The 14,508-nt window shown below is 45.5% G+C and overlaps 1 protein-coding gene across 13 annotated transcripts in view; it reads left to right on the plus strand.

Moving 5' to 3' along the window:
- The window catches only part of Ikzf1 (IKAROS family zinc finger 1), a 92,220-nt gene extending 84,590 nt beyond the window's left edge, over positions 1-7,630 (plus strand). For all 13 annotated transcript variants that reach the window (XM_050141186.1, XM_050141190.1, XM_050141197.1 and 10 more), the window contains one exon: positions 3,409-7,630. In XM_050141186.1, coding sequence (XP_049997143.1) covers positions 3,409-4,112 — 704 coding nt within the window. In that variant the 3' untranslated portion in view covers positions 4,113-7,630. The remainder of the gene's footprint in view (positions 1-3,408) is intronic.
- The last annotated feature ends 6,878 nt before the right edge of the window (positions 7,631-14,508 follow it).

A 14,508-nucleotide genomic window follows, 5' to 3' on the forward strand; every position in this document is an offset into this window, starting at 1 on the left:
AAATACTCACACTATACTCCTCCGTGCTACTTTCTGTCCACTAGTTGCTAACACTGCTCCTCTGAGTCCAGCTTAATTTTATTTAACTAACACAAATGAAACACATCTTTACATAGTTAAACAAATGAAGCAAAAATAAAGTAACACATCTTTGCCTAGTTAAACAAATATTCTACAACATTTCCCCCTTTTGTCTAAATAAAAGGAAAGATTTTAACTTTAACATAGAAAAACTATAAACAATAAGAACAGTTATTAAGTCGAAATTACATTTACAAAATCCAGTCCTTTTGTATTTGGCATATTCAAAGAAATCTTCTATTATCTATCCTATCTTGATGAGTCAAAAGCTCTATACCTAATTTACCTTCTATCTTAACTAAGGGAAACAACTATAACTATCTAGTCTTCAACTTAATAGGATATGCTATTACCTGAGTAAACAGGAAGTGCAGCGCAAGCAAATTCTAAAAATATAAAAACAACAGAGATATGTGGCTGTCTGGGCAGTCACCCAAGGTTCCTCTGCAACATTTGGGCATCCATCTTCAGCCTAGAATGTCTGGTAGACTTTTCCATAAGACAGTTTTAAAGGCCTGTCCTGCTTTGTCTTGACAACGTGCTGCAGTCACTTTCCTTTGTAACCTGCATGTCCAGTTTAAACATTAAAACGTTAAACTGTTGAGGGAAGGACAGTTTCTTGCCCAAATGTCTAGCTTTGCCACAATAAAAACCAACTCGATATGGAGGTTCTTCAATGCCCATTGTCTTTTTATGAAATAGATTGGTGCTGCACAGAGAAGATATGTCTCACTGTCATGAAAAGCCTTAGGTTCTTAAACTTCTTAAATGCCATATTCTGCAGGTCTCTGAAGTATTTGAAGATCACCTATCTAAAATATATCTGTTTAACCTTGAAAACATACCTAATATAGCTACAAGTTTGATTATTATAGATAACTAACTACTAACCTACATTTCTTAATTGTATATTACATTTTTAGTGAGGTGCATAAGCACAACACCCCAAACAAGAGTAGAAACATACATACAATATTACAGAAAATAACTTTAAATTTTTATAAATACACCAAAATTCATACTATTATAAAATATTTGAGGTTAATAGTTGCTTTATTATCCTATATTCTTAAATGCCCCCTAAATGATGGCAAACATCCAAAACCCACCAAATGACCAAAAACCACTCACCCACCTCTCGGGAATGTGGGTATTTTGTTATCTAGCCTGTTTCCTATTGTCTGGAGGCAACTCTGAGAAAATTGAGACAATGATCAAGTTCTAGGAAAACTAGTTGTAACATTTGTTGTCCAGTTTCAGAACTGTTCCCTTGCACAGGGATCAGCATATACATTATCTGTCTTGTATTTTTTTTCTTGTTTTATTTCTTTATGTCTGTAGCCAAAATTTTCAGAATCTTTTCTCATCAAACATGGTCTCTATTAACTTTGAAGAAATCCACAACCTTTCATTTCCTAAGGAAACAGAAAGATAACCTCTTTCCCAATGCAATATATTTTCTAAATTCCATTTTAAAGTTAAGACATTCCTAAAGTGTCCAGGCTGGTTTGATTCAGCAGTCCTTTGTACAGCACAATATCTCTCAGCAGCTCTTGTTTGCTCATCGCTGTTCCAAAAAATTCAAAGTTAGCACAACACCATATGGGATCCAGATTCTCTATGTATTCCCATCTTTGTGTGGCTCTTTTCCACTTTATATTACTTTACTCTCTTTTTTAAGACTATTTTTTAAACTATTTTTAAACTATTTTTTACTATGACTGTCAATACTCCTTTTCTTTCTTAAGCCCCTATGTACATTTTTAAACACACTGTGACCTATTTAGAGGTTTTTTTTCATTCTGGACCTGCTTTACTGTGTACCTGTAGTGTTCTCTGAACGTGTAAACCAAACTTTAAACTCGCTGCACAACTTTGCACTGGTGCTGGATCCACCCTGCTTGGGTCTGTGAGAGCCAAACTTGATGCCCCATAGACCTGGCCAAGAGCTGAGTTTAATGAGGGGTTGCATTTAATCATCTTGATCAATTTAATTAGGAAGTTGGTGCCCACAATATGGCAAGCATTTTTACTTAGCTTGTTTCTGCTTAACGACATGCCAGCTGCTCAGGTGCTTGCTGTGTGGCAGAGCTTCACCTGTGTATGCTTATGAGCCAGGCTACTAGGAAACCACACTGTTTTTCTTTCCAGCTTTCTCGGGCCCTATGTAGAAATTTGTGCCCCATGTTGGGTACTATTTGTAGTTGGGATTTTCTTTGGGCCACCAAACAGCTTCCAAATAAAGACATGGAGACATTATTAATTATAAATGTTCAGTCTTCGCTTAGACTTGCTTCTATCTAGTTTTAACTTAAATTAACCCATTTCTAGTAAGCTATTGCTGCTCCAAGGCTTGTTTATGTCGTCTATGGACTGTTCATCCTGCTTTTTTGCTTCCTCTGTGTCTGGCTGACTGGACCCAGCTGGCTCCCCTTTTCTCTCTGCCTGCCAAGCCTGTCTATCCTTCCTTTGCCTAACTACTGGCCATTGAGCTTCTTATTAGACCTATCAGGTGACAATATAAAACAACAACACATCTTTACATAATTAAACAAATACAGCATAAACAAAAGCAACACATGTCTACATAGTTCAACAAATGCAACACATCTTTACAAGGTTCAACAAATACTCCATAACAAGTCACCACTGAATTCTCAGTTCCATCCATCTTTAGTATTAGTCGCACCCGTAAACAGTAAGTGAAAGGTGCCTGCCTTCCAGCTCTGTTTCCCGCTTCCCCGATTTCTGCTGAGATAATTCACCGCTGCTAACTCTGAAGAGAGGGTGCATCCAATTATGTTAATGTATTCATTCTCCTTTCATCGTTCATTAGAGTCCATCCACTTTTGAAATATTTATAAGAAATATTTAGTTTATTATAAGGGATATGTAATCATGTTTTAAGGACATGTTTTTCTAGATTAAAGTAATAAATGTAATATAGTATCTTAAATTTATTACATGAATTAATTCATGGCTGTGTATTTTAATTAAACAATTTGGGGATAAATTAAATCATATGCATTTAGAAAACTTTTAAAATGTTTAAAGTCAATATAATAGTGTTAATTTCACCTTACTTAATGAAAGATGAGGTTTAGCCTTGTGAAACATGCACAGTTTAAGCTGACATGGACAATCTTTAGTCTCCCTCTTCATAGGTAAACAGAATTTCTCAAAACACTTAGCCCGTAGTAAGACCCTGAACAGGCTGTTCCCTTTTTCCCTCCTGTGCCTGGGCAAATGTCTTCTGTCTGCTGTCACACTGGGACACCTTCCAGTTTCCTGGGTATAGATTTACTAATGGTCACCTACTTCCCACAGGAGACAAGTGTCTGTCAGACATGCCCTATGACAGTGCCAGTTATGAGAAGGATGGGATGATGACATCTCACGTGATGGACGAAGCCATCAACAACGCCATCACTTACCTGGGGGCTGAGTCCCTGCGCCCGCTGGTGCAGACACCTCCCGGAAGCTCCGAGGTGGTGCCCGTCATCAACTCCATGTACCAGCTGCACAAGCCCCCCGCAGACGGCCCCCCACGGCCCAACCACTCGGCGCAGGATAGCGCCGTGGAGAACTTGCTGCTGCTGTCCAAGGCCAAGTCTGTGTCATCGGAGCGGGAGGCCTCCCCGAGCAACAGCTGCCAAGACTCCACGGACACCGAGAGCAACGCTGAGGAGCAGCGCAGTGGCCTCATCTACCTGACCAACCACATCACCCCGCATGTGCGCAACGGGCTGGCCCTCAAGGAGGAGCAGCGAGGCTATGAGGTGCTGAGGGCGGCCTCAGAGAACTCGCAGGATGCCTTCCGCGTGGTCAGCATGAGTGGCGAGCAGCTGAAGGTGTACAAGTGCGAACACTGCCGCGTGCTCTTCCTGGATCACGTCATGTACACCATCCACATGGGCTGCCATGGCTTCCGGGATCCTTTTGAGTGTAACATGTGTGGTTATCACAGCCAGGACAGGTACGAGTTCTCATCCCATATCACACGGGGGGAGCATCGCTACCACCTGAACTAAACCGGGCCAGGCCCCACAGAAGCACAAAGATAGCTGCCTATGCCTCCCTCCTGGCAGCTGGACTCACAGCGGACAATGTTGGGTGTGGATTTGCAGGCAGCATTTGTACCTTTAAGTTGGTTGATTGGGATTTGATTTGTGTTAGAAGACAAGTTTTTAATGTTAGAGACAGGATTGCATTGCATCGGGAGCATTCAGACCATCCACCCTTCTAGACACGGTTTTGTTGACTGCCAGCTGAGATTTCCCTTGACCAGTGGCTTTCTGACCCAAACCACCACCACCCAACAGAGCCTGAATTTTCAGAGAATTGAATAAGAGAATTATCCAAGAAGGAGCAAAGAGAACCTTTCCCTAAGCAAAGTTTGTGCCCCCATGGATTCTCCAAATCTCCCCAAAACATCATAGTCACTGGGGTGGGGCCATCTCAGGGAGCTCCACAGGTGAGCCCCAAGACCAGATAGATCAAAGGCAGCTGGGGAGGAGCAAGGACAGAGCCTGTGTGGAGACCAGGGCAGAAGGCTGATCTTTTAAAGATGCTACTAAGTCACATAATGAATGGGAACATGGCATCTGGACAAGTGTCATCTGGGCAAGAAGGGAAGGGGATTGGAGAGCCTTGTAGACTCCTCTTCATTGGCCAGATCACACCCAGCCTCTGGGGGCTTGTCGCCCAGTGAGATGAGCTCAGCACTCCTGTGGGCATTTTTGGGGTAGCCCTCTTCCCAAACCTCATCACTGCATTTTAGACCCCAGTCCCGAAACTGAGACCTTCCTTTAAACTTCTCACACTGTAAGATCCCTCCGAAGCCAAAGCTTTCTTCTAAGCCCCATGCTCAGTTGTCTGGGTTCTGTTCTTCCCTGAACTGTCTGGGAAGTCCAACCCCATCACTTCATTCCAGCTGAATCCCTGTTCTGATGATAGCCATGGACCTGGCTGTCTCAGTCTGGCAACCATCTTGTCCTGCTCACACTGTGTGTTATTTTTGTTTGAAAGCCTATAAAACCATTATTCAGAATGACCATTTGTAGGAAATATATGAGCCCGGCATCTCAGTGGCTGAAGCACAGAATATTCTTGCTGTTAAACAAAAATTCTAGATGGTCTGAAACTCTTCAGCATTAACACCAGATACCACGTGTTTTCACATAAACAGGACAGGAACCATGCATCCTTGACCAGGTAAAGGTATTAGGACATTGGAATGTCTGGGGCCACTGTGTGACCAGTTCGGGTTCCCAGAGAGAAATGCCCATCAGATATCACAGAAAAGAGGCAGGTAAGGTGGTAGAGGTGAGATCTGGTCCAGCCAAACCAAGACAGGGATGCCACACTGAAACCAAGTTAGGTAGCTGGAGGTTCTCAACAGGACAGGCCTCTCTCAAGAGTCAGTATTAAAGTCATGACGCTCCACCACCTCAATGAAGCTCTCTGAGGGGATTCCAAAGAACTGGAAGGGAGATTGTCTATAGCAGCACTTGGGTTAAAGCAAGCATTCTTAGTCAGAGCCCTCCTGATGCAGGGGGCTTGTCATTGCTGGTGGAGACTGTTCTATGAATTGTAGCTTACCTAGCAGGATCCCTCGTCACTGTCCAGTAGATACCAGTAGCATCCTAGCTGATACCCAAACCTGTCTCCCAGGTGTTCCCTGGGGGCACACCCACTGATCTAAATTCTAAGCTGGTGGAAAGTGTGGGAAAGTTTCCACAATAAGAAGCACCTGAAGCCTTTCCCAGTCAGCAGCCTCCAGCTGCACTCTTTCTTTGGGAAGTGGATAAATTCCGTATGCGCATTTGAGAATACACTTCCTCAACTGCTTCTGAGTTCAGTTGCAGGAATGAAGTTCGCGGGCGTAGCACTCTTAAGTGTGGATTCCTCTGCTTCCAGAACAATGTGGCATTTTGAAAGTAAAAATAAAATTGCGACTATAATGATTTACAGTAAGAATTTGAGGAACCAGAGCTGTGAGCAACTTTTGTTCAATATGCAGTTATGGAGAAAGGCTGGCCTTACCCAAATTCATATATTCCAGTGACAGTCTTCCAAGCCTCCAGTTTGTTGGCAGCTCCTGTTCACTATTGTCCTTATCCAGGAGAGCCTCAGGGTCAGCTGGTCCAAGGGAGATGGCTCCAACCCTCACCCCTACCCCTGCCACTGGCATTCAGAAATTAAAGAAGAATTGTAAATAGTGGCTTCAGGAGCTCTTTTCTAGAATGCTTCACCCCTTGCTCTCACTGCCTTTTTTTTTTTTAGATGATATGTCTATTTGCACACCTTTTGTTGTGGTTTTATATTGTAACAGCATTTTTTGAAACTATTGTATTTAAGATAAGGTTTCATATTATGTCCACAAGTAATTAAATTATGTTTGAAGGTGGCTATATTCTGTATCAAACGTTGATGATGTTTTTCTTTAGTTGGTAAAGTAGGGTTTTGCATGACCTCACTTTTTGTTCTGTGGTTTGTTCTGCTGTATGATGTATACCTTCGGTATCGCTGTGTGATGAAGTGTGCCAAGATTCCACGCCCTCGTGTTGTCTTTTAAGAGTAGCTGCCAGAGGCAGGAGGGTTCCTAAGAGCAGGCTGACTTGTTAGTGACAGCTAAGTCACCATTTCTCATTCCATCTCCTCCCTGTTACCGCAGCTTCCTGTCCCAGATCCCTTCTGTGCTCCATACCTTAGTGTGTGTGTGTCCTGACGAGAGTCAGGAGCATTGCTGTGTTACCATTGCATTGTCCCGGCACCACTGGCTTCAGATACCAGCACGTTCTGTTTCCGGTTTAGAATCGACCACATAATAAAATGTTAGAGCCTTTATTGAGAAGCAGAGGCACTCATCATGGAGATGGGGGCTTTGTTTTATGTCTGTGTCTTAGTTTGTGCTCTTTTCTTCTTTTGTTTGTTCTTGAGTGCGTTGTGACTCTTGTAACATCATCTTGCCAAAAACAAACTTGAGATGAACTGGGTTTATATAGACATATCATGATGTATCATCTATTCCTCTCTTCTTCAGTTCCAGCAATAAGAATGGATACACTCTAAATCCCAGATCTCCCACATTTAACATCCATGTTTTTCTATGTTTGCTTGTTTGTTTGCTTACCTTAAAGTGAGCCACAATTAGACTTGAGATGTACGGGCATCAACAAGCAAGAAGCACACGCACATCTGGTGCTACAGCACTCACCGTGAATAAGTGTGACCAGATATTAATATGCAATATTGTTTCAAGTCCTTTCTAATACACTTTTTTACAATGTTGTGTGTGGTGGTTGTTGAGGTCAAATCTCTGTGTGTCGCTGCAGCCGCAGCTCTTCACTCCCGACTGGCAGGGGCATGCAGAGGACTGGAAGTGAGACAATGGGACCACCTCTGCAGCCCTGGCCCCACTGTGATGGTAGACGACCTCTGTCTAGCTGAGAACAAGCGATTTCCACTGGAGGCGTAGAGTATCCTTTTGTACGCATTTCGTGTTTTTTTTCTGTAGTGAGAGAACAAATAAATTCTACAAACACTCTGTGTGCCCCATCCAGTGAAGTCCACACAAGCTTAAAAGAAGCCCCGCCCTTAGAGTAGTCTGCTGTAGTCTCTCAGAGACGAGAAGGTAAGGAACGCAGGCCCGGAGAAGAGAAGTGTGAGCGGCGGATGCACAGGAGGAGGCACAGCCATTTAGCCCTTCCCAGTATTCTGGAGGTAGAGGCAGGGGGATCAGAAGTTGAAGGTGTTCTTTGGTTCCGTAGGGAGTTCCAGGGTAGTCTTTGATACCTGACACACCCGGTTTCATAAAAAGAAACACACACACACACACACACACACACACACACACACACACTGGCTGTTTCTGAATGTTACCTTTTGCCATGGCTTCAACTAAGACACAGATCTGGGAGAAAAAGAGGTAGAGCATTGAGCAATTAGTGAGGCTCAGAGGAAGTTCTCAGACAACCAAAGTGGGAACTCCATGTTCCTCCATCATTCTGGAAACTCCTGGCTCCTCCTCTGCCCCAGAACCTAAAGCAGCAACCAGCCCGGCACAAACCCCATGCAGAGGTGGGGTCAGATGTTGCTGTTGCTTCACCACACCCTCCTTTTCCCAGGCCACTCCCCTCCACCAAGCACATGGAACCAAAAGGGTTCCACCAAGCACACGGAACCACCTCTCACGGAACCAAAAGGGATTCGGTGGCCCCTAGAACAGCACTGCCTCTGGCAGTCCTGGATTCTCTATTCCACCAGTAACCTTCATCTCTTTGCAAACCTGTTCTGGGATTAGCACACAAGAGGCCCAGCTCCTAATTCATCAACAACAGCCCATTAGGTGTCAAGACTCCTTTGTGTCCCAGAACTGGTCTCTCAGAAGCATCTCAGACTCCACCCTGCCCTACACATATAGTTTGTCTATAGCTTCGAGGGTCACTTACTGAGCATTCTGGAGCTGAAGGTATCATGGGACAACCCTACATCCCCAGCCATGAGGCATGGGGACAGCCCTCCAGCATGCTAAGCAGATAACCAGTCAATCCTAGTTCACTGAGGACCGGTTATAATATAGCCTTGACTCTTCTGATTCTGGATTCCCAGTTGTCTGGATAAAGGAGCAAAGTCTCCCCACATGGGTCTGAAACAGCTTAGACACAGACAGAAGAATCGGGTAAGAAATCAAAATGTCCATTCTGCTACTCAGAAAAGCCAGGCTTCAAAGTGTGACCACCCTGCAAGAGGGGGGATGCCCCGCAAGATGCCAGGATGGGAGGCTCACGTGGCCAACCCTCAGCACCTAATCAGTTCCCTAGGGAGAGCTTTGCCATTCTGCCTGTCTCTACAGAGACAGAAGGCCTCATGCCAGCTATCATGGGTTTCCCAAGCCAGTTTAGGTAGAACAATTTGGTCTCCATCACTGCCTTCCTGCCTCCTGAGTCTCCTTACTGCAGTCCCGCCTTTATGGGGTTCCAAAGTGATTTGTGAAAATGGGGACCTGACCAAGTTAAGGCCCTACCCACAGATCTGCAGGGATTCCACTGAAGTTTCAAAGCGGAGAGCAGTTTCCTCAGCTAGGAACATGAGGTGGGCTTTTCCTTAGAGGGCATTTCGCTGGGCATGCCCCCAAGAGTATGGTCTGGTCGTTAAGAACAGAATGGATTCTGGGGAAAACCAAGCCTATGTTTGAATTAGGTTAAAGGTGTGTGACAGTGGACACAGGGGCTAAATGTCCTGAGGCCCCTTTCCTCGTCACTGAAGCCTGAAGGGTTGTAAAGTTAAAATCATTAAATTTGACAAAATTTAAGAAATGGGCTGGGTCATTCAAAAACTCCTGCTTTGTCTGACGTGTGTATACACTGTCCCCTCCCTCTTATTTATTCCATCTCCATGACAACCAGGCAAGCCAACAGTCCACTTGTATCCCCAGAGACCAGATAGCTGTAGTCAGGAAGCAGCAGGCCTCTCCTCACATGTAACCAGCCACACTGATGAGTTCTCCTTACCCAAGTCCTCACAATTGCCCTGGGAGGTGTGGGCCACGCCCCATTGGACAAATGAAAGACAGCATAGCAGTGCTCACCTGGGAGTCCAAGTCTTACAGGAAGGTGGTGCTGGGCAGAGGCAGAAAGGGCTGTAGGCCCTGACCCAGACCCCTTCTCCACCTGGCTCCTGTTTCATTCTGGAGTGTTCCTTTTAAGGAAAAGTGGATAAAGTCTGATGCTCTTCAGAGTCTCTTCCAGAGAGGGAGGAAAATACCTACATCTAGAAACCTGCCTTCAAAGCAGCCCTCAGCCTGGTGCTCACCATATTTGCCCACAGGTTGCATCTGACATCAGTTTCTCAGTCTTGCCCTTACTGAGAGTCACTATCCCTGAGACTTTGCCCAGAGTGGCATAGGGCCGGCACACTGACCTACAGAGCCAAGAGGAAAAGAGAAAGTGGGTAGAGCCAGAAGTGGGGAGCCAGGTCTTGCTTAATTAAGACAGCTGTGGAACATCTGTCGGTGCCAACGCACAGCGGGTATATCTGGGCATCACTGTCCTCTCAGACTGCCATGGAAGTTGTGAGCAGTACCTGGGCTGTTCCTATGGAGTAGGAAACTGCTCTGGGTCAGGGTAGAGGAACAGAAAGAGCAGGCAAAGGAAATGAAAATGGCCCATGATGGAAGGAAAGCCAGTTGAGCAGGCATCCCCAGTTTTCATCTTAAAAAAAAAAAGAGAGAGAGACCGAATTACAAATCTGAGGAAGACCAAATGAGGAGCACAGCTGAGGAAGGCCTCCAAGCCAGGTGCTAGGATGCTCCAGAGGGTACCAGGTGCTAGGATGCTCCAGAGGGTACCAGGTGCTAGGATGCTCCAGAGGGTACCAGGTGCTAGGATGCTCCAGAGGGTACCAGGTGCTAGGATGCTCCAGAGGGTACCAGGTGCTAGGATGCTCCAGAGGGTACCAGGTGCTAGGATGCTCCAGAGGATACCAGGTATTAGGATGCTCCAGAGGATACCAGGTATTAGGATGCTCCAGAGGATGCCAAGCAGAGAGTGTGTAGGGAGAGAGCATGTGGGCAGAGGTAGGCTCTGACCTCAGGAAGGCACCTAACAAAGACCAGGGCTTCAGCAACATGGTGCCAAATCTCAGCTGGTGCCAAGTTCTTGACCAGATTGTCCAAAAAAGAAAGGAGAGCCTTCCTGGATGTCTCCTGGCTTTTCCCACTTTCTGACAAGGCCAAGATCAGGAGCAAAGTGGACATCCTTGACCTCTGACCCTGTCTCCAATGACTACAGACCCTGCCTGTGTCTGGGGAGAGAGCTGCTTATATCAGGATGCTTCAAGCTCCACCTCAAAGAACAAGTCCGGTGGGTCCGTGTAAAGCCATGAGTCCTTGGCCCATGCTCCCTTTAGCAGCAGACACTTGGCCAAGGACAGAGCAGATGGGCCCTGGAGACTCAGTGAGTCGGCACCAAGGGAAGCAGATGTGCCTACCATGGTCCCCAGACACAACCAGGAACCAGCCACAAGGGGAGGAAATTTGCATAATAGGGATAATTTGGTACCAAAACTGTCCCCTGAAGTAAACTGCATGGATCTCAGTATAGTTCACAATTTTCACTTCTTCTTTCCCATGTTTTCTCAGACTAACTAGATGTGAGGTAGAGTGTGTGACTCGTCCAAAGGTTTAAGGGTGTTTTTTTATCTTCACCATTGTCTCCCTTCATGAGTTGGTACCAAACCTTTTCTCTCTCTACTCTGTCACTCCCTTGTGCCCAAGGTGAGCTTTTGACACCCCCGCAGAGGCCTCTCCCATGCGTATGCCAAGTGAGGACAGCCTTGGGCACAACCATGTGATATTCCAGACTCACAAGGAGCATTACTGGTCATTTGTCTCTTTGCTGGTATACTTGGCCAATGGGATCTCACTCTACTGCTTCCCTAGAGCCTACTTGAGCTTCCTCATCGACCTAATCCCTGTGGCTTTCTGTGGGCAGAGGGCATGTGGTTTCAGGGCTCCCCACTTTCATTCCCCTTTCAGGCCCCCTCCTTTCATGGTAACACCCTCGTCCCCACCCACAGATGGGGTACAGCCTTTCTCTAGCCCTTCCAGGGACTCCCTGCTGCCCCCATAAGTTCCCACTTCTGCAAGCATCATGAGGTATTTTTTTTAATATTCATTTTTATAACACCTCACAGGAAGGCGGTTGTGCATTTATATCCACTGACACTGTCAGCAAGTTTTGAGGTGACAAATACTCTAAAATAAAGCATTTATAGATCTGCACAGGTGCTAGCCAAAGGAAAGACTCGCCTGAGACAAATTGCCTAAGTCACCAGCAAGATGACCAGATGGCGTTAAAACTGTCCCCACCACATACACACCCTTAAGCAGCCAGTGTTTTATATCAAAATTTGGAAGAGAAAAACCATAAACATACACTCTCTGCAGATGGTAAGGACAGGCAAGCAGAGCCTGGGACAGGAAGTCAGGCCCAGAGAGCTTCTGCCTCTTCCTGGTTGGTTGATTCCAAAAGCAGAATGTGTAGTGACCTTCAGCCCCACACTAAAATGGAAGCCTTTTTTCTTGTAGCTGCTGCTGACTTAGCTTGTGACTATGAATGCAAATGAGTTAAAATAGGCTTCTTGTCTTCCCTCAATTTTTTAAAAATTTAGTTTAATTTAAAATATCAGGGATACAAAAATAAAGCAGACTTTCTTATGTGTTCAGCCTCATGATCTCAGGGACTATAATGGGCAGGTGGCTCTTCTTCAGGAAAGACTCCTTCTCTCCCATGTGACAGTCCTCTTCCCAACCCATCCCTTCTAAACCACCTAAGTCCCACACAATCTCACTACAAGAGCCCTGCTTGCCCCCAGAGTCTTCTACTGCACTGGCTGCTACAACAGAATTCACAGCCCCTGGTACTTGGAGCATCCCCAAGACCCAGTCTATTTCTTTTTATTTGGGCATTCCTGGTCCTGGGCATTAAGTCCTGGACTCTCCCCATCAGGCTGTGAGGTTAGAGAGAGGGAGCTGAGGGGGTTCCAGGCTTCCCAGACTCACCTCCCACAATAATGGTATCCAGTGATGAGGGTTTTCCCAGTGTCCTGAATTCCCTGACTCCAAGACGGGTCCTGCTTAAGGTGATGATCTGGGCCCTAGCTCCTGGCTTTCCTTCTGGAAACCCCTTCTCATCTCTGTGCTTGCTTCGACCTTCCCCTGGGATGAAGGGTGGATGCAGCAGCACTCACCCTGGGATCTCCAGGTGAGGCCTCTCCTTGTCCTGGCATTCGGACACATCCAAGGCTCATCCTGAACTATGCAGTGGCCCTGAGAAAAGCAGAGAGAAGGGCCATGAGGCAGAGAAGGTAGGAGCAGCTAGCTACTGCAGCAGCAGGTGAAAGGGAGAGGCTGTCACTCAGGGATTCGGACTTCTATTTTCTAACTTAGGAAATCGTTATTCCTATCAGAGAGTAGTGGTATAACGCTGTCCTAGAGCATGGTTGAGTTTCATCCCATTGACTCTGAGCAGCCCAGCCATTGACATCTCAGGACCCAAAACCAGTGATGGAGATACCAGAGGACAACAGATCAATGCTAGAGTTTTACCAATGACTGCAAGGCTGAGTTAGGTGTCCAGAGCCAAATCCAGTGCTGTACAGACAAGACCCAGCAAGCAGTCAGGATCCACAGACAAAGTACATCTCAGCTGACTTTTGAAAAACAGGCAGCAAAAAGAATGAATGATGGAGGCATAAGAGATAATTAAAACCAGAGGTGCCAACTAGAAAGGAAGACAGAAAGAAAAAGAGACAAAGAAAGGGAACAATAACAAAACAGTGACAGACGTAGTCGATGCTAATCAAACTATATCAATGATCATGCTAAGTGCCAGTAAACAAAACGCACCAATTAAAAGAAAGTCACTAGCCAGGCATAGTGGTACACGCCTTTAATCCCAGCATTTGGGAGGTAGAGGCAGATGCATCTCTGTGCGTTCAAAGCCAGCCTGGTCTAAAGTGAGTTCCAGGACAACCAGAGATACATAGTGAGACCCTGTCTCAAAAAAAAAAAAAAATAAGAAAGAAAGAAAGACAGACAGACAGAAAGAAAGAAACCAATAAATAAATGATAAATAAATGACAGACGCTATCAGAATGGATCCCAACTAAGACTTGTCTACAGGTTGTCCATAGAACCTTCACTTTAGACATAACAGCACATACAAGTTAAAAGTTAAAAAAAAAATAGAGGAGGAGAAAGAAGAAAGAAAGAGAGAGAGAGAAAGAAAGAAAGAAAGAAAGAAAGAAAGAAAGAAAAGGGAAAAAGGAAGGCAGGCAGGGAGGGAGAGAAGGAGGGAGGAAGGAAGGAAGAAAGGAAGGAAGGAAGGAAGGAAGGAAGGAAGGAAGGAAGGAAGGAAGGAAGGAGGAAGAAAGGAAGGAAGGAAGGAAGACAAAGATTTTTTGATTGAACAAAAGCATGGAGGATCCACTGCTACCAGAAGCCATCAATTATTACATGAAATTCCCAGAGCAGGTGTCGGGTTCTTCTCTGAGTTGTTAGAGAAGCCCAAAGCCCCCCCCCCACCCCGGCAAAAAAATAGGAAAGGCTAATCCCATTGCTTTTGGTCACCCACCAGAACCAGATGATAAGACCGTATGGGTAAAGACACACACAAATTGTCTATAGGATACAGAAATTAAGGTAGAACTCAGGTGACATCGCCCTCCCCATAAGCTCTTCCATGGTGCTGGCGGGTACTATGTAGGTCGTTAGGTGAGAAAGTCACTAATGGCTTTACCCAGCTGTGGACCCTGTGTACTACAATACCAACCTGCCAGGAAAGATGCGCCCACTAGTGTAAGAATGACCATGATTATTACAGTGATAACCACTTTCTGGTTGGATTTGAGGCCCAGTCCACC

This window comes from Alexandromys fortis, unplaced genomic scaffold, assembly GCF_014885135.2.
Source record: "Alexandromys fortis isolate MF-2015 unplaced genomic scaffold, M_Fortis_MF-2015_v1.1 scaffold_7, whole genome shotgun sequence".
Lineage (NCBI taxonomy): Eukaryota > Metazoa > Chordata > Mammalia > Rodentia > Cricetidae > Alexandromys > Alexandromys fortis.